Source organism: Sorex fumeus, unplaced genomic scaffold (assembly GCF_029834395.1).
Source record: "Sorex fumeus unplaced genomic scaffold, SorFum_2.1 ptg000028l, whole genome shotgun sequence".
NCBI classification, from domain to species: Eukaryota; Metazoa; Chordata; class Mammalia; order Eulipotyphla; family Soricidae; genus Sorex; species Sorex fumeus.
Window position 1 is genome coordinate 15,208,978 of NW_026606085.1, and position 19,840 is coordinate 15,228,817.

The 19,840-nt window shown below is 44.6% G+C and overlaps 1 protein-coding gene across 1 annotated transcript; it reads right to left on the reverse strand.

The window, feature by feature from the left end:
- Positions 1 to 7,499: 7,499 nt before the first annotated feature.
- SPA17 (sperm autoantigenic protein 17) lies at positions 7,500 to 19,786 on the reverse strand. Its single transcript, XM_056115003.1, has 5 exons — positions 19,703 to 19,786; positions 18,564 to 18,744; positions 12,554 to 12,624; positions 9,799 to 9,876; positions 7,500 to 7,805 (listed from the first exon to the last, which is right to left on the reverse strand). The coding sequence occupies exons 2-5, from the start codon at positions 18,715 to 18,717 to the stop codon at positions 7,674 to 7,676; spliced, it is 435 nt and encodes a 144-aa protein (XP_055970978.1). The 5' UTR covers positions 18,718 to 18,744; positions 19,703 to 19,786; the 3' UTR covers positions 7,500 to 7,673.
- Between the last annotated feature and the right edge of the window lie 54 nt (positions 19,787 to 19,840).

The window sequence follows — 19,840 nt, forward strand, 5'->3', positions numbered from 1 at the left end:
TGGTGATTCTCGCGGGACCAGGTGGTGCTGGGGATTGAACAGGAGCCCCCTGACCATTGTACTACCTTCCAGTCCCAACAGAGTTCATCTTTGTTTTGTTTTGTTTTGTTTTGGGGCCAGTAAGCTCAGGGCTTACTCCTGATGGGACACAGAGGACCATGTTGGGTGTTGGGGATAGAACCCAGGTCTGCTATGTGCAAGGCAAATGCTCTACCTGCTGTACTACGTTTCTAGCCCCTACGCCACTATATTTTAATAGGTAGAATTTAAATTGAAGCTGGAGCGATAGCACAGCGGGTAGGGCGTTCGCCTTACAAGCGGCCAACATGGCCGACCCGAGTTCGATTCCTCCGCCCCTCTCGGAGAGCCCGGCAAGCTACCGAGAGTATTCGATATGCCAAACACAGTAACAACAAAGTCTCCAATGGAGACGTTACTGGGCCCGCTCGAGCAAATCGACGATCAACGGGAGTATAAATAATTATTAACATAAATACTGAAAAATCTGCAAAAAAGAAACTCAGTCAATATGAAGAGAAATGGCTTGCTACTTCTAGACCAGGAGAACAAAAGAAAAAAAAATGGAATTACTGAAACTCAGGGAACTTGAGAAGTTTTCTCTATTGGTCTCACTAAACACTCACAGATATGTTTCTCCTCTACAAGTTTGTTAATTATCTTCCTCATTCACATTGCCAAGAGTGGTATAGGTAAGTGCCAGTTTGCAGTCATTATTTAATTGGTATTTCTCGTATTGGAGCACCTTTGTTTTCCACTGGTTCATTGAGTTTGGGCTTCCTCTTCTGCTCAGCATAGTCCTTGCCCATTTTTCTTCTTCATGTTTTGCAGGAGTTCACAATTTTTTTTCTTGTGAAACATACTTGAAATATATAGATAGTAGAGGATAAAAATATTCATGTTCCTACCACTCAAACTTGTCTTGTTTGTCTTCATTTGCTTTTGATTTTTAAAAAAGAAACAAAGCATTATATATATATATTTGAGCTCCATTAGACCCAAGCCTGCTTTTCACCAATAATCATTTCCATAAACTTTGTGTTTACCATTCTATGCAAAGTTTTAATTCTGAGTAGGAGTTTGGATTCTGGATAATAATTCTTTGTTAATTTTATGCATTTTGAATTGCAAATATCTCCTCTCATTCTGTGCTGTGTTTTTCACTTTGCTTATGGTATTTTTTGATATATGAAAGTTTTAAATTTTAATGTGATCATATGTGTCAGATGTTACTTTTATGGTTTGTGCTTTTTTATGTTATGTTTTAAAAATCTTTTTAATTTTTCTGTGTATATGATGTTAAAAGTTTTGTTTTCGGGCACATCCAGCGATGCTTAGAGGTTACTTCTGGCTCTGCATTCAGGAATTGTTCCTGGCAGTGCTTGGGAGACCAAATGGGATGCCAAGGACTGAACCCGGGTTGGCTATGTGCAAGGAAAATGCCCTACCTGCTGTACTAGCTCTCTGGCCTGTAAAATTTTGCTGTGTTGAATTCATCTTTTGGGTGAATATTGATGTTTCCTAAGGAAAAATTGGTTTCTGTACTTTCTCCTCTCTGATAGTGCGAATTCCAGAGATTCCTAACTAGTAGATTGAAAGAATCCAGCTGTGGTAGCAACTTGTGGTCTTTCTCTGGTGCCCATGTGACTTTTTGACCCTCCGTCACTCCCTTTGTCTTTCCTCTCTTTTCTTTTCTTTCTTTCCTAATTTCACCTGGGTGCATAAGCTTAGAAGGATATTTCATAACTCTTTCTTTTTCAGGGGCCAGAGCAATAGTATAGTGGGGAGGGCGCTTATCTTGTATGTGGTCGACCCAGGTTTGATTCCCAGCACCCCAGATGGTTCCCCAAGCACTGCCAGGAGTAATTCCTGAGCATCGCCAGGTGTAGCCCAGGAACCAGTAAACAAAACAAGAATCCAGTGCTTTCTTCTACAGGTTTACTCCAAACAGTAGGGCTGGAGCGATAACACAGTGGGTAGGGCATTTGCCTTGCATGCAGTGGACCTGGCAGACCCGGGTTCGATCCTCTACCCCTCTTGGAGAGCCTGGCAAGCTACCGAGAGTATTTCGCCCACACGGCAAAGCCTGGCAAGCTACCCATGATGTATCCAATATGCCAAACACAGTAACAATAAGTCTCACAATGGAGACGTTACTGGGCCCACTTGAGCAAATCGATGAACAATGGGAGGACAATGCTACAGTGATACTCCAAACATTAAAATAAAGGAGGATGTTGGCGCGGGGGGGGGGCACAGAGAGATAGTATAGTGGGTAAGGCACTAACCTTGCACATAGCCAGCCTGAGTTTGATCCTGGCACTGCATATGGTCACCCACGCTTCACCAGAAATGACCCCTTGAGCACCAAACCAGAAGTAGTCCCTGAGCTTCTTTGAGCTTTCCCAAAACCAAATAAATAAAAGGATGAGTTGGCTCCTACAAGTGAACAATCTTGGGTTTGAAGTTTTTTTTTTTTAAACCAAAACATTTAAAAATAAATATAATTTATATTTTTACATTAAACATTAAACATTAATTTATAGATTAAACATTTTTATTAAACTATGTATTTTTAAGTGTTTGGGTCCCACCTGGAAGCGCTCAGGGATTGATCACTTCCCTCTGTTTTATCTCTCCAGCCCTCAAGTTTGTGTTTTGATTCAGTAATTTCCCAAGAGTTTTCCTTTTGGCCCTGCTTCTGGCTTGGTCAGCTGCATTCCAATGTTTGCTCTCCTCTGCTGCTCTTCCTTACATAGCACTGTAGCACTGTCCTCCTGTTGTTTTTCGTGCTCTGGGATTACTCCTGGCTCTGCACTTTGGGATCACTCCTGATTGTGCGCTTGGGCCTATAGAGGGGTGCTGGGTTAGCTGAGTGCAAGGCAGGCGCCCTACCCACTTACTATCTCTCTGGCCCCCTTGTGGATAGCATTGTAGCACTGTCATCCGGTTGTTCATCAATTTGCTCGAGTGGGCACCAGTGACGTCTCCATTGTGAGACTGGTTACTGTTTTTGGCATATCGAATACACCACAGGGCACTTTCCAGGGTCTGCCATGTGGGGGAGGGGGGATACTCTCGGTAGCTTGCCAGGCTCTTCGAGAGGGACGGAGGAATTGAACCTGGGTCGGCCGCGTGCAAGGCAAATACCCTACCCTCTGGGCTATTGCTCCAGCCCATATTTAGCCTAATTCAGTCTCTAGGCCTTGACTCTGGATCCTTTTGTCTGGTAATTCTTGGTAGGAGGTGGGGCAGAGGCGTGTCCTGAGCATTAGTGTCCTTTGTCTCCCTGCACTGGATACTCAACCCTGAGCTGCACAACCAGACTGTTGCCACACTGCTGAATGTCCCCTGGCCAGGGCTGGCCAGTGCCCTGGAGGAAGCCTATCTGCGCCTAATTAGATAGGCCTAAATTGCGTACATCAGTGAGAGTCTGTGGAGGGAGGGAAGCTACTGAGGCCTGTAACCAATCTAGATTCATCTTTGGAGCTTGTTCAATTTCTGGTCTGTATGAAGAATAGAAACCCAAAGAAGAAAAACCCGGTACCCACAGAAATGGGGAACATGAGAGGATTCCGAATGGTCAAGAGATGGATGCCCCCAGAAAACTCAGCCAGCAGCCTGGGCAGGTGGTAAGAACAGTGAGGATGAGGATGGAAGGTGTGTTATCATCCCCTTCTCCCCGCCCCCCCCACCCCCTCCCCACACAACCCAAAGTATGCGAGTCTCCTCCGAAGCCCGAAAGCATGTTTCTGAGAGTCCTGGTCAAGAACTCAAGCCCCTGGGGTGGGGAGATTGTAGAGCACTTAGAGCGCATGCCTGGCATGTGTGATTCCCAGCACCATATTGTCCCCTAAGCATGGGTGCACCTCCAGGTGCAGCCCTGGAGGCTGTGAGGCACTGCCAGGTGTGGTCCCAAAGGCCCCTAGAGATTCCTGGGTGGCCCCGGGCCTGGAGCTGAAGGACAGTCCTGCTGAGCAAGAATCACTGGGTAGGAGGCAGGAGCAATAGTACAGCAGGTAGGGAGTTTGCCTTGCACGCAGCTGACCTGGGTTTGGTTCCTGGCATCCCATATGGTCCCCTGAGCACCACCAGGAGTAATTCCTCCCTGAGCACCTGGCAGTGTATGTGGGAGCACAGGGAGAGTGGGAATTGAACCGGGGATGCTGCATGCAAAGTACATGCTCCTGTCCCTAGAGCTGGCTCCCTGGCGCCCGAGACTTCTTTTTCCCAGGTACACTGTGTTCACAGGAATGTTTTATGGGAAGATTTGTGCTCTCCAACTCTCCTGCTTAACCTCCCACAGTGCAAGATTTGCATTTATTTTAAAAACAGTTTTAAGTCCTTTCCCTTTCCCCTCTCACGATTTTCATATTCTTCTAGACTCCCAAACTTTATTTTCGGAGATCTTCCTGTTGCATTACACAGCTCAAGGAGTGCATCAGCATTGATTTCACCAGGGCAAGTTACTTCTACCTTCACCTTCCCAGGCCTTATTAACTCCTCCATGTGTGGTTTTTATTCCCCCCCCCCACCACTTTTTTTTGTCTCGATACTTCCCGAGTCTGGATTTGGCACGAATGAATCAACAGCGCAGTGCGGAGAAGCCTGTTCGTGCATGTACAGGTAAGTGAGGATTAGCGACGCCATCTTATGCTTCACATAGACAGTTCTCTCCTGGGCTTCCCTGTCCCTTAGTCCTAAGAGATGTTCTCCTGCTATGCGTTTAGTGTTGGAACAGGTCCAGTTAGATAGGTGTGGAGGTGGGGAGAGAAAACAAGAGACCCTCTGAGAACGCTCCTTCCCCTCCCCAAGGATGTGCACCTGCCTTGGAGAAGAGACCACAGCAGACCTGTTGGAAGGACTCCTCAGGGTGACCATGTAGACTGGAAAGGATGCTTGCCCCGACCATGTCACCGCCATCCTGTTCAGGGTGGCTGACTATGTAGACTGGGAAAGGATGCTTGCCCCTGATGATGTCACCACCGTCCTCCTCAGGGTGACTTTTTATAGATTGGGAAAGGATGCTTGGCCCCGACCATATCACTGCCATACTCCTCAGGGTGACTGACTGTATAGACTGGGAAAGGAAGCTGGACCCTGATCGTGTCACCACCACCCTCCACGGGTTTCTTCCCCACTCCGCTAGTCTGCCGGGTCACAGGACTCCCTCTGCTCTGCCCATAGCCATGTGTTTCTTCTAACTTATTTTGTGAGTAGGGCATTTGCCTTGCATGCGGCCTACCTGAGTCTGATTCCTCCGTCCCTCTTGGAGAGTCTGACAAGCTACCGAGAGTATCCCGCCCGCAAGGCAGAGCCTGGCAAGCTCCGCATGGTGTATTCCATATGCCAAAAACAATAACAATTCTCACAATGGAGATGTTACTAGTGCCCCCTCGAGCAGATCGATGAACAATGGGAGGAGAGTGCTACAGTGCTATTCTCTAACCTGTTTTATATAAGCCTATAGCTCCACCCAGGAGAAAGATGGTTTTTTTTGAGGCACACATCTTCCCAGGTTACTAGCCTCAGAGTAAACTCTTTTCCTCTCATCATATCTTTTCTCTCTAGTAATTGGCTTTTGAGGAGTGAGCACCAGAGCCTGGGTTCTGCTTAGCACCTCTTTCCTTTCCTCAGGTCACATTATTCTGTGACAGTAGGGGCTTTCAACCAGGCCTTGGGGGTGGAACTGACTCCTGCTCTAGACATGGTGTGTTATGGTGATAAACTAAGCCAGGAGCAGGGTCCTTTCCCCTGTCCTCAGTTATTTTTGCAGGGAATATACTACATCCCTTTACAGTTCATTTGCCTGGGCTCCTCCCATTTCTCTATAAGCCATTGGAAATGATTCTGTCCTTCCTGTCACATGTAAAAAGAGGTGCTCAGCAGTAAATAACATCACAGATCTCTGTGCCCATTCTACAGGCATTCTAGAGGAGGAAGTGAACAGCAAACCAGATTAGTGCTCAGAACCAAGGGGAGAGATATTGGAAAGAGAACGTTGGCTTTTATCTTTTGTATTAACCACTTACACATTAAACTTGGAAAGTTTTTTTGTCCCTTTAATATCCCAAATTGTGCTTATTAGCTCAGTGTTCTGGGGATTAGGCCCCCTCCCCCCCCTCCCCCATCACCCCCACCCTCCCAGCATTTTCCCATCTCCAGGGCTACATCTGGTGATACCATGTGCACTAGAAACTGAACAGGGGTGGTGTACAAGGGTTGTATCTTACCCAGTCATACTATTCCTCTGCCTCTTGGGGTGTCTTTGGCTGAAGACCAAGAGTGTGATGTCATGAAAGCTTTTGCGTTTTATCAGGTGTTTCAACATGATGTTCTGTGTGGCACTGGAGAGATGCTTACTTAAATATAGTCAGTTGCTTGAGGGTTAGAATGGATACTTACTACGTTCTCTTTCCAGTTCCCAGTAATGACCGGAGGCGCACCCTCAGGCCTGAGCCCTACCCTGTCTCTATTACTTCTTTTATTATTATTATTTTGCTTTTTGGGTCACACCCAGTGATCCACAGGGGTTACTCTTGGCTCAGGAATTACTCCTGGCAGACCACATGGGTTGCTGGGAATCAAATCCGGGTCGGCTGCGTGCAAGGCATACGCCCTATCCACTGTTCTTTCAGGTGTGTGTGTGTGTGTGTGTGTGTGTGTGTGTGTGTGTGTGTGTGTACCTGTCTTTCTGACAGAGAATTGTTGATTGACAGTCAGTGAGCCATCACAAGCCCTCCCAGGCAAGGACAAGGACAATTGCCTTCGCCACAGCCTCCCCAAGCATAAAGGGAAGGCTGGTCTCAGTGTATCCTTGCATGCCCCTGCTAACTGTCACTGTGCTTAGGTGTGCTGCAGGAGAACTGCCTGCAAGGGAGGCGGTTGTTCATTCTGGCACCTGCCGTCCTGCATCCCACTCATTCTGAGACCATCCTCCTGTTGGTTATCTTTCTTTCTCCACACCTCTTCCTGCGACCACAGAGACAGGATGACTACTGGCCATCTTCAGGTGCCAGCTTGTTGCCAGTACAGCACTTCCCTCATGCGAATCTCCCCTTTTTTTAAATTTTCTTTTGGTTTGTTTTGGGTCAACCTGGTGATGCTCAGAAGTTACACCTGTCTCTGCACTCAGAAATTACTCCTGGTGGTACATGGGTTGATCATATGGGATACTGGGGATCAAACCCTGGTAGGTTGCATGCAATTTGCACATGGCCTCCCTGCTGTAATAGCACTCTGGCCCCGAGACTCTCCCTTGAGATCACCTGCATCTATGTTTCTGGTATACTCCTAGAACCTTCTCCCTCTGTCACTGTGTCTCTCTGCTGATTTCCATGCAGTGGAAAAACCACCTCAGAGCTCTGGAAAATCAGCGATGGCAGCTCTGGAGACCGAAATTGGAAGGGTCGCTATACATATTCAGAAGTATAAATAAGACTCGAGGATTGTAGAGAAATCTTCAGGAAGCATGTGTTCAATGGCATGTTTATTAAACAAATGCTCACGACAGATTTTCACAACAGCAACAAATGTTATTTCACTACATCAAATCTCCTTTAGTAAGGGAAAAATGACAATCATAAGATTGATGGATCTGGATTACTTTTCCATGTGCTCTGGAGTGGGCACGAGTGCCCGTCAAGCCGGTCTGCTCACTTCTGTTCCTTTGTCTCGGCCATATTGGATTTCATTTTCTTCACCTCCTCTCTGGCTCGGTACCCCCGGTAGGCTGCTTGGATTTTGATAGCAGCCATCTCCTCCTCATGTTCCTGTTCAGCAGATTTCTTCATGGAAAGGAGAGACACACTTCTAAAACATCCCACATTTCAATCCATAAAAATAAGTACAAATATATAGTCTACTTTCAGCATGCTTCTCCCATCCTGGGAGGATCCTCCCAACACCCTTTATTTGGTGCTCCTTTCTCTGTCTGAGCTCCCTTTCCCCCTAGAGTGTGTGGCTGGCCTCCAAGCCATGGAGCAAAACTCCTGGTACTGGATCACTGTATAACTGAAACCCAAGCACAAAAATTTGTAAGTCTACAACTGTACCTCACGGTGTTTCACTAATAAAAATTAAAAAAAAAAGTACAGAGGGGCTGGCGACATAGTACAGCTGGTAAGGTGCTGGCCTAGTGTGCAACTGACTTGGATCTGATCCACGATACCCCATATAGCTCCCAGTCAGGAGCAATCCCTGAGCATAGCCAGGAGTAGCCCTGAGTGCCACTGGGCTCTCCCCGCCCTCTGTCACTTTAGGGGCAGAGCAGTGCTGAGATGTTGCTTCCTGAGGAACTGTATACGTTGTCAGCTATATACCAAATGGTGAATGCCAAAATAGCAGGCATTTTGTTTTGTCATTCTTTAATATGTTTCTGCAATAAAAGATCATTGCCAACTTTCCCCCTTCCAAAATAGCTCCTATACAACAGTTTTCTGAGAAATAACATTTTTGTTTGTGGGGGGAATGAGAAGCATTGTAAGATGTCAAGAAGAGAAAAAGTGCTGTTTCAAAATATCATGATTACACAGAATGAATCAAAATGTTAACTTCTGAATTTCCCAAAACCTCTCTGTGTCTCTCTCTGTGTGTCTCTCTCTCTGTCTTTGTCTCTGTCTCTCTCTCTCTGTCTCTCTCTCTCTCTCATGTGGATCTTTAAGAAATCCTCAGGAAGCCCAGGGGTCCCTCCTGGTGATTATTAGTTAGCCGGGCAGGCAGTTCAATGCGGGTGCCTGATTTCTTTTCTCAGTCTCTTATTGGTTGTCCCAGCTCCACTTTGCCCATAAAACCACCTGAGTGACATCCCCAGTCCTATAAAAGTAAAGTTAGAGGATGTAGCCCTACAGGGTAGGAAGGAAGGCACTTTGGGCATTAATTACTGGGCAGTTAACTTGTACATTAAGACATGAAAAGAAACTTCAGAGTTTGGCCTTCAACAATGCAGAGAATGATTTTTTCTCAAGAGGCTTGTGCACTTGAGTCTTAATGAAGATTGTAAACTGTAATAGGCCGGTCAATGAATGTCTCACAATGTTTTTCCTGTCATGGTCTAGCATTCCCACTGGCTTGCTCTAGGCTACCTAAATGGCATGAGTGGGCATGGTATTGTGTAGAGAAGCACACAGTTGAGAATGGGCCTGCCCATCTTTGAGGGAGGACCCATCCCTTGGTCGTTCCTGCTTGGGTGGAGGTGTCAGGCAGAAGTTACTGCAGAGGATGGACAGGAGCACAACTGACGTTTGCCACTGGAGAGGGTGACAGCATCCATCAGAGAAAAACCCCCAAATGGTAGGTGGATCTGAAGGATCAGATATGGGGCTGTCAGCTCTGTCTGTTCTCCTTGGGAGATATTTTAATCCATTGACATTATTTCTGTTTGTTTGTTTGTGGGCTCTATCTGGCTGTGCTCAGGACTTACTCCTGGTGGTGCTCAGGGAAGCATATTGGGCCTGGGGATAGAACCTGGGTCATGTCTGAAGCTGCCACAAGCAAGACCAGCACTTTACCTCCTGTCCTATCTGTTCTCCCCCTTGTTATCATTCTTGGGGGAACAAATATGTTTTACTTCTAGGGGAAAGAGTGACTTTTTCTTTATAAAAGGTGTGGTTAGAAAATCGTCTACCAGATAGGTTATTATTGATACTAGTTATAAGGAAAGCAAAATCATGGTCTTAGCACTAGATAGTACATCAGATCCATCTTTGGGGCACCATTTGAATAAGGTCAGATCATTCTCTGTAGGAGTCAAACTGTGAGTACATCGGAAACAGGACTTACAAAGCCCTGGGGGGGCGTGTCCTCCTCAGCTGTTTGAGACTTCGGTCCAGGCTCACCATTCTCAGGCGCTTCTTGGTCCTACAGAGAGGGATGAGGATGAAATAGGCAGTGTTTACAGAACAGTAGTCTGCTCAAGCTGAACTGCTTGAATGTAACTCAACGCTGCCTTAAGTTACTGAGAAGCATGGAAATAAAATGCATACACCCTCTTTGAGGAAGGGAAGTAGGTTGCAAAAAGAGCAACTCAGTGAAAATGCTCAAGGACTTGGAAGTTCACATGCATAAACAATAAGACAGATCAAGGAATTGGTAAAGATGCTCTTTTATTCTTGAAAACTACGTGGATTGTTTTATCGCAACGTGCATTATGCTGAAAGTTAAGTATTATAATTAATACACGGCAAAGCCTGGCAAGCTACCCATGGTGTATTCGATATGCCAAACACAGTAACAAGTCTCACAATGTTACTGGGCCCGCTCCTGCAAATCGATGAACAATGGGAGGACAGTGACAGTGACAATCATATATGAAGAGTAAAAATGACGTGCCAGCTGAAATAGGGACATACTAATTTCCAGTGTTCAAAAGTGTAAGGTAGACTTTGTAATTTATAATAAAACTAAGATAAAGTAATAATGATTTAATTAGAAAAAAGAAACAGCACAGTTTTCTCTTTTGGCTTGTTTTTGGGCCACCCCCAGCAGTGCTCAGGGCTGCATCCTGCCTCTGCACTCAGGGGTTACTCATGGTGGGGCTCAGGGGATCATATGGGGTACAGGGGGTAGAATCCCTGTAGGCAGCATGTGAGGCAAGGGCCTTACTCGCTGTATTCTTTCTCTGGTCTCATCTCTGCCTAATTTGACATGGACACGGAAATCTTCCTCCAAATAGAGGTTCTGTGAAGTAAAAATCTATGGGAAGAGCTTCCTTAACCCATAAAATAAATGTGAGGACACAGAGTTCTTAATTTATGTAACTCCAGTGAGGCCTTCAAAATTCAAAAAGGAGGCTAAAAATCACCCTGAAATTGGGTAAACAGGGACCAGGAGGACTGCTCAGTGGTTGGAAGCTTGCCACAAGAGTGTGTGTGTGTGATGGGGGGGGCATGGGGGGCACAAAGGGCAGTTAGGATAAGAGAAGGGACCAACATGACAATAATAGTTGGAAATAATCATTTTGGACAGGAACTGAGTGTTGAAAATAGGTAAAGGGATATACCTGATAACCTTTTATTACTGTATTGCAAACTATAAAGCCCATAAGGGGAGAGGGAGGGAGGGAGGGAGGGAGGGGAGAGACAGAGAGAGAGAGAGAGAGAGAGAGAAAGAGAGAGAGAAATGCCTGCCACTATGGTGGTGGTGGGGGAGGGTAACTGGGATCATTGGTGGTGGGAAAAGTACACTGGTGAAGGGACAGATGTTGAAACTATATGACTGAAATCTAATCATGAACAACTTTGTAACTGTGTATATCACTGCTATTCGATTAAAAATTTTTTTAAAAAAAATCACCTTGAAATTACTGTGTGATACAAAGATTTACGTTTTTCAACATTATTCCTTCAATTTCAATAAAGCATGAATAGAAATAAAACATGAGTAAGAGAATCCAGTTAAATGGAAATAAACAGAACACCCCCATATCTGGCAGGCACAAATGGATGGAACTTTACTTTTGAACTCATGGAATAAGTGATAGTCATTTCCCCAGGAAATTCCCAAATCCACGGCTGAACATATAAAAATGGGAACTTTATTAGTTCCTTTTAATTCTAATGTCTGCTGGCATTTTGTGGCTAATGTCTTATCTCACTTGTCTCCATAAGGGCTTCTCAGACTTTAATGGACCAACAATTTACTTAGGAGATCTTGTTAAAATTCTACAGTGCTTCTGATTTGTGACCCTGAAATAAGAGACTGAATTCCAACCAAGTTTCTCTTTGATGCCAATGGTGCCTGACCCCACAAAGCCTTTAGCACTCCAGAGTCCTCATCCAGACCCCAGAATACAATGTTTTTAGTGACCATTTTCTCAACCCCCACAAGGGTGGTCTGGAAGTAGCTTGACTGCACATGTAAGAGAGGGAGATCGGTTCCTCAAGGGAGCAGCTGCCTTCACTCGCAGGCTCTTTGAGCAAGGCTAGGCTTGAGAACGCGGCTCAAGAGTGGGTCAGTTCATGGGCTTTGAAGAGAAAACTCTACCATCACCATCTTTGAATTCTCATCAGTCTCTTTTGTATGATGTCAATGGTAATGAAATAATTGGATGTACCATGTTTTATTTTAAGAAATATCATTCATTACTGCAAAAAAATTGAGTATCTGCTATTCCTAAAGCTCTGTGATGCTCAATAAGTCTTAAGACTAAATGACAGAGTAATTATTCTATAAATTTCAAGTACATTCTTCAATCAGATCATCTTTAAAATAAAGCTAAGGATCTGTGAGCGATTCCGTTATCTTAGAAAAAAATATTTGTCAGAATGAAAAGGGTAAGTCGGGGCTAGAAAGGTGGTACAGCAGGGAGGGCCGCTCATATCATTCCCCCAGCGCTGCCAGGAGTAACCCCTGGGCATCTATGGGTGTGTTCCCCTCCAAAGACACACATGAAAAACCAGAAAAGCCCAAGTAGGAAGGTTCCATAAAAATAGGCATGATGCTGATTAGAGTTCTCATGATTCCGGGGAGCCCCCCGAGTCCCTCTGGGAGACAGGGAGAAGAGACAGTCAGATTTAGAAGTTTTTCAGGAGCCTACCTTGAACGCATGGTTGTTATAGAAGCGGTCGTCTAGCTTAGCCCCCCATTCTGCAGGGTCAAAGTTGGTTTCTAATAATAAAAATATAGTAATTTTGGACTTATTAATAAGTACATTAAGTAAATCCAGTAACACGAAACAATTTTTCTTTTTTCAAATAATAGGTCTTTACCGACAGTTGAACACTGACATATGTAACGTAGCACTGTAGACATAACTAGTTATTATTAAATAAGTGAAGAATCAAATGTTAGATGAGCCCTTGGGGATATTTGGAGCAGCAGTAAGACAACGTTATTTATGTCTTCAGAGAATGTATAATAAAGTAGCAAGAGACAACAAACACCATTATGGAGAGAGAAGCTAATAAACATATATTAGTATACATTAGTATATTAAATATATTAGTAAAATATTAGTGAAAATATATTCGTAAAAATCAAACTGGATACAACTAAATGCTAACTAGTAAGAAGGTTTGAGAATGTGAAGAAGAATGAAGAGCTGGAGAAGTTCTTAGAATTCTTTTATTATTTTGTTTTGTTTTTTTGGGCCATGGCTGACCCGAGTTCGATTTCTCTGCCCCTCTCGGAGAGCCCGGTAAGCTACTGAGAGTATCTCGCCCACACGGCAAAGCCTGGCAAGCTTCCCGTGACGTATTCGATATGCCAAAACAGTAACAAGTCTCACAATTTGTTGTGAGATGTTACTGGTGCCCGCTCGAGCAAATCGATGAAAAACGGGAGGACAGTGCTACAGTGCAGTTTTTTAGCCGTATCTTTTAGTGCTCAGGACTTACTCCTGCTCTGTGCTTAGGGATCCCTCTTGTTGGGGTTCGGTGACCATATGAGATGCTGAGGAGCCAACCTGGATTAGCCATGTCTAGAAAGCAACCCCCCTACTTGCTGTATGATCTCTCCAGCCGCTGGAGGTGTATCTGAGCATTGCTACTCCGACCCCACAGAGTGGGCCTCCAAAATCTAAAACATGCGGGGCCGTAGAAACAGCTCAGAGGGTGGGAGCACTTGCTTTGCATTCAGGAGGCCTGGCTTCACTCTCTGGCACTATCTAGTTCTTGAGAACTGCCTGAGCACAGAGCTGGGAGTAGGTCCCAGGCATTGCCATGAGTGGCCCCCAACTTCTGCCTAACCCCAAGGAAGTAAACAAAAAAGGAGACATACCCTGGGTTCAATCTCCAGTACCTCAAAAAAAAACCCACCCAAGTTAGAAATAATGAGGCAGGCATGTAGTCAGTTTATAGACAGGAATAATATGTATATAAGTATATGTATTATACACACACATATGTATTTGTTTTGTTTTCAGCTCATACTTGGTGTTCAGGGACTACTTCTAGTTCTCTGCTCAAGGGTCACTCCTGGTGGTGCTTTTGTGGAACCGCATGTAGTGCCAGGAATCTAACGAAGGTTGGTCACATACAGTAATCATCACTGATGAGAATAGTTTTCTTTTGCTTCTGGGTCACTCAGTGGTCAGAGATTGCTCCCAGAGGTGCTTGGGAGGTCATTAAGTGCCAGGGATCAGTGTTCAGCCCCTTGCAAGGCAAATAAGTACTTATCCCCATTACTCTCTCTCCACCTGAATTAGGTAATTTCACTAGGAGTTATAAAATGGCAGTGCTGTGATTTGAGCAATTTTTTTAAGGTTGAGAGATCAGCATTCATTACTTCTGTTTCTCTATACTACTCAACAGAAAAATCATTTTCTCATCAATTATTTGGTTACTCTGAGATACAGTTCTTACAGAACAGGCAGGCTAAAGATTTGATTCTTTCCCTTTGTTTTTCAGAATAATCAGTTTCCTATATTTTCAAGTTTTTAATCTCTTAATCATTATAAAGCCAGGAATACTTAACACTGGGTAAATTTATAACCATTTATTATTCTTACTGATGCTCACTGTATTCGTTTTTTTTTTTTATTGATGCTCTAATTGTCAAAAACCGGTCATTAAAAACGGGGGTACTCAGATGTTCCTGAAACAGCTCGGGAATATTCTGAGATAACTTTCTTATTTTCTGATTATTACAAAATGTTCAGTTCAGGTTATAATTCTGTGAACCCAGTCCATGGAATTAGTTGGTTCTCCAAGAAACTCCAGTGCTAGGAATGTGACAGGGAGAGGCCAGACTAGCGGGTAGGTGTTCACTGATGCTGGGTAGGCAACCATTTTGAGACATTTTGAAAAATGTAAGATAAGGCACCAGGAAGAGAGTGCAAGGGCTTGAGCACACAGATAGCAAGCATAGGCCTGACTGAGCCCTCACACCCCACAGCTGGGTCTGCACCTTTGGCCTTAGAGTCCCCCACAGAGGGTAGAGTCTTGCTGACAGGACCCCTGCACTGCCCGCCCAAGCACTGCTTAGAGGTCTCCCCGAAAAAGAAAAAACGTGGGTCCCCTTTTTATCTTTGCCATACCATGGATGGAGACCAGGGCCTCCCAACATGATTGAGGCATGCTTGCACTTGACCACTGAGTCAAAGGTGGGGGCTCTGAGGAGATGGGGAAGGACTTCAGGGCCTCATGCATGCACAGCAGGCCTATTTTTCTAAGAGAAACTGTATCACGAGGTCTCACTGATACTCTTCCATTCAAACTTAGAGTCATAGAATTTTATGAACTTTCTTTAGTTTTATTTTCCTTACACTGAAAGTCATTTCTTGGGGGGACGGTCTCCCAAGCAATGCTTGGGTGAGACTCAGCCCAGCAGGCCAGAGTTCAGTGCTCGGGCCTCGGGATGTGATGCTGCGTGGGACTTGGCACTAAAATTCTTAATCCAGCTGACAGGATAGTTACTTTTTGTAAAATCCCATGGTATATAAAAATTATTTGGGGGGGGATCAGAGAGATTGTTCAGGGGTTACAGAACTTGCCTTGCATGTGACCAAACTTGGGTTTAATCCCTGGCACCCCAAATGGTCCCCCCACGACTGCCAGGACTGATCCCTCAGCACAGAACAAGCCCTGGGCACCACTGGGTGTGACCCACAAAAACAGAAAGAACATTTAGGGTGCCAGAGAGCTATTGCAGCTGACCCCATTTCACTCCCCAGGACTACAGAGGGTCGCCTGAACACCTGCGGGAATGGCTTTGCTCACAGAGCTCCCAGTTAGTAGCACTGGGGATTGTCTGCCCCCAATGTTTGCTTGGAATAATCGTAATCATAATGTTATTGGGGTGGGGGACATGCAGCAATAGCCAGGTACTCTGCACTGTTTGGTTCTTAGGTGCTGTTCCTAACTGTGATTGGGAGACCCTGTGGAGGTGGGGGTTGAATTGGGGTTTCTTCAGGCAAATCCAGGTCTCCTGAATGCTGAGCACATGCTCCAGCCTGCTGAACTATCTCCCCAGCCCTTCATTCATTTGTATTTTGTCACAATTTTTCCTTTTGTCATTTGCAGTTTCAATTTTCCTCATGTTGACTTCGTCCATTAAAAATTTACTTAGGGTTTTTTGGTTTTGGAGTCACAACTAGTGGTGCTCAGGGTGTATTCCTGGCTCTGTGCTTAGAGATCTCTCCTGGCTTGGGGGACCATATGTGGTGCTGGGGTCAGCCGCATGCAAGGTGAGTATCTTATCTCCTATTCTATCTCTGACCCCGAAACTTTCCTTACTATGTTGACCATTTTATCAATATTCTCCCTAATCGATTAGTACTTTGTTCCTCTTTTATATGATAAATTTGTGCATGTTTTCTTCTTGTTTTTGTAGCATTTCATTTAAGAACATACTCTGCAATTTGGAATTTATCCTGCTGTCTGATATACAGAATGGATCCAGTTTTTTTTCTTTTTGGGTCACACCCATCGATACAAAGGGGTTACTCTTGGCTCTGCACTCAAGAATTACTCCTAGTGGTGCTCAGGGGATCTTATGGGATGCTCAGAATCGAACCCAGGTTGGCCACATGCAAAGCAAAGGCCCTACCTGCTGTGCTATCACTCCAGCCCCAAGAATTGATCCAGTTTTAACAGGGAAATACCTGATGGTGCTGCAGGATTGCTTCTGGTGCTGGGTCAGAAACATGCAAAGCAAATGCCTTAACTCTGGTACCATCTCTCTGGCACCAGTTTTATCTTTTTCCAGCTTGACCTCATCATCATTTAAAAGTCTACTTTAGAAAGTTGGAGTGATACTACAGCGGGGAGGGCAGAGCCAGGAGTCACTAATGAGCATCGCCCACTATGTCCCCAAAACAAAAAATAAAAGTCCACTTTAGGTTCAGAGGGCTTAAGTGGGCAGGTGGCCAGGTTTTATCTCCAGCATGCTTGGAGTGACCTCCCCAAGCACTGAGTTAGGAGTAGTGCCTGAGCACTGTTGAATATGGCCCCCAAACAGAAGTCCACTTTCTTTCCCCTGGTGATTTTAGATTCCTCTTGTGTCACATACTAACATGTTTCCTATCCCAAATATCAAAATTAAGACTAGCAGTTCCCTGTGAGCACTGTTGGTAAGGGGAATCTTACATTGCACGACACTCTTGGCTAGTGGGCTTTTTCTTCCCTTCTGGAGAGATTGAGTATTTATCCTCATTAGGAAATTAACATTTGATTTTATGTCAGTGAAAACGGGTGTGATACTTAAACATTCTTCAAATAGGTTTACAATTTTTTTGCTAGAGGTTGTTTGAGTCCATTAATTTGAATTGCCATTTGCTTAAATGATGTGTTATAATGTGGTAAGAAGGAATCAAAGGTTTTTGTAATGCAATACTTCTGATTTCTAAGGACTTAAGTGATTAAATACTTTTCTGCATGAGTTATAAAAATTACTGTTACAACAGAAATTAATATGTTCATCATAATTCACTTCTTCACCTATAAGATTTCTCTTAAGAGCTTTTATTTTTGGTGGCAGTTAAGTTTCAAATTGTGCAACAAATATTCACACCGAGTGGAAATGGAAAAGGCCAGCAGTGGGAAAACTGGCAGAGATTCAGGCTCTAGTAGGGTTGGGCAAAGGCAGCAAGGGAGGGAGTGGTGCTGTGTTTATGTCTGTAGGCTTCCCTCCCCGGGAAATCATCTCATATGGAATATTTATTTGCTTGTGATCATTTCTAGCCATCTACACTCTGGGGGAATACTGTAATCCAAAGTAATGAGGATGACAGCTTATACAAAATGGTTGTTCTAATCGAGAATAGTAAATTTTTAGTAGAAACTTATATGTTGAGTTCATGCATGCCCAGTTCAATCAACTTAATTAATGGCTGAATAGCAGTACTCCTGCAACAAAAAAAATAAACTTAAGCTATAATGATTCTCATTTTGACTATTGGATCAGGTCTGGATAGCCGTGAATCTTCAAGCTGAGGATCTGGAAATTTTATAGACAGAAGTGGAGAAACTGCTTTTTGGCTCACACCAATGTTTGTGTGAGCTAAAAAAAAAAAAATCAATGTTTGTATCAATCTTCAATCTCTGGGCAGGATGGATCCTTGGATGTAGAAAAGACATCAGTTACTTCCCTAGCTGGGAGTTCACCTTCCCAAGTACTTTCCTCTGTGCCTTTTTGGTGAGCCATTTCATATATCCTATAAATACCAATTTATTCAACCCAAATAGTGTAGAATGATTTTCCCCTAACATTTATACTACTTTCAAGTAAGAAGAGGGAGAATGTAAGGGAAGTCACAGTTCTCTTTGCAGGAAGAACATTGTCCACTGCTTTGACTGTACTGAACAGGCTGCTGGAGGCAGAGAGGGAGGAAATGATCTCTGGAGGCCCCTTTCCCTGCGTGTCATGGGAAAGAAGGAAGAAGGTCTGCGTGAGAGACCGGGAATCTTCCATAATGTGAAACAGTGGGAGTTAAGAGACCTGGTCACAAAGGCATGCTACTGTCAATAGCCAGAACTGTTATTTGAAGCAGCCTGCCTTTGTAGAAAAGCTTTCTGTGGACTTCAGATGATCTTAAGCAAGTTTTACTGACAACCAAATACTCAGGCTTTTTTTCCTTTTATATAAGAGACTATTTTAGAAAAGCTTACTCTCTCTTTTCTCTAGAAGATTCTCAAAATATGCTGCGGCAAAAGCTGGTATATTGGCCGGTTGCTCCCTCAGAATTTCACGTGTCAGCCCTTCTAGAAGATTCCCAAATCCTTGTGGAATTCGATAGTGGGTGTTGGAGAATGGAATCGACATCTCCTTGGAAGGAACTGCCTGTCGTACCTAGAGATTCAGTAAAGGGCACGCTCTTAAAATAGCTCTGATTCTACCCATGTTGTTACAGCTACGATGACATTATATCTGAAACCCAACTTTTCGTCAGTTATTTACCCCTCGTTCAAGTTCATCCATTTCTTCCAAAGAATTTCGAATTCATGATTCACTAGAATGTTAAACACTGACCGACTTACCAGGTCAAATCATTTTTTAAAATTACCAAGACAGTTCTCCACGAAGTGCTTTCTTTCTCTCCCTTTCTGTCTTTCTTTCTTGAAAGCTAACTTTTGCTATCCCACAGGAATTTAGAGAGAATGATTATTAAAAAATTCACAATAAATTGTTCAGAATCTTTCAGGTCAGGTCTAAATTTAGAAAGGAAAAGGAAACGTGACGCTAATTCTTGTAGAAATGACTGAGTGGTTGAATGAGAAGTTTCCCACTCCGTATTTCAGTTAGTTTCCACTTGTGCAGTGAGACCAATAAGGACTGGGAGCAGTTCATTACGGGGAATTGGAGTTAATTACGGAAGGGAGTGCAGTGGGGAGGTCTTACTATTGCAACTCCAGCTTCTTAAAACTTTGCGCCTCTCGAATTTTCTGGTTTTGTTCTCATCAGCCCTTCCCTTCTCTCTCTATATATCAGGACTCCGTTCAGACCGGCCCCGGGGACTGGCCTGCGTCTGCGAGGGGCTGGCGCCAGCGAAGACCACGCCGGGGAGAGTCGAGTCCGAGGGTTTTAACCGAGTATTTTCCCCTTTTCTATGGGAACAGGCGAGGTAGGGACCTGTCGCAGGCTTGGGAGAGCTGGTGGGACCCTTCACCGGTGTCGGGGCTGGGACGTCGAGGACGGAGGCCCTGGGGCCCCAGTCTGCCTTGGGGAGTCCGGGGAGGAGTGTCGCGGAATCTGACAGCAAAAGGCGGGGTGTCGGTTTTCGGAGAGAAAGTGGGGGAAACCGCCTCACCTCTTCGATCTCGCAGAGCTGGCACCGAGGGTTCCGGTAGCTTTTTCTCGTTGCTGGGTAACCGTTTTTTGTTTGGAAAATTGAACTACGGTGGCCGAGAAGGGACGCGGGGGCGGAGTCAGACAGACCCGGCCCCGC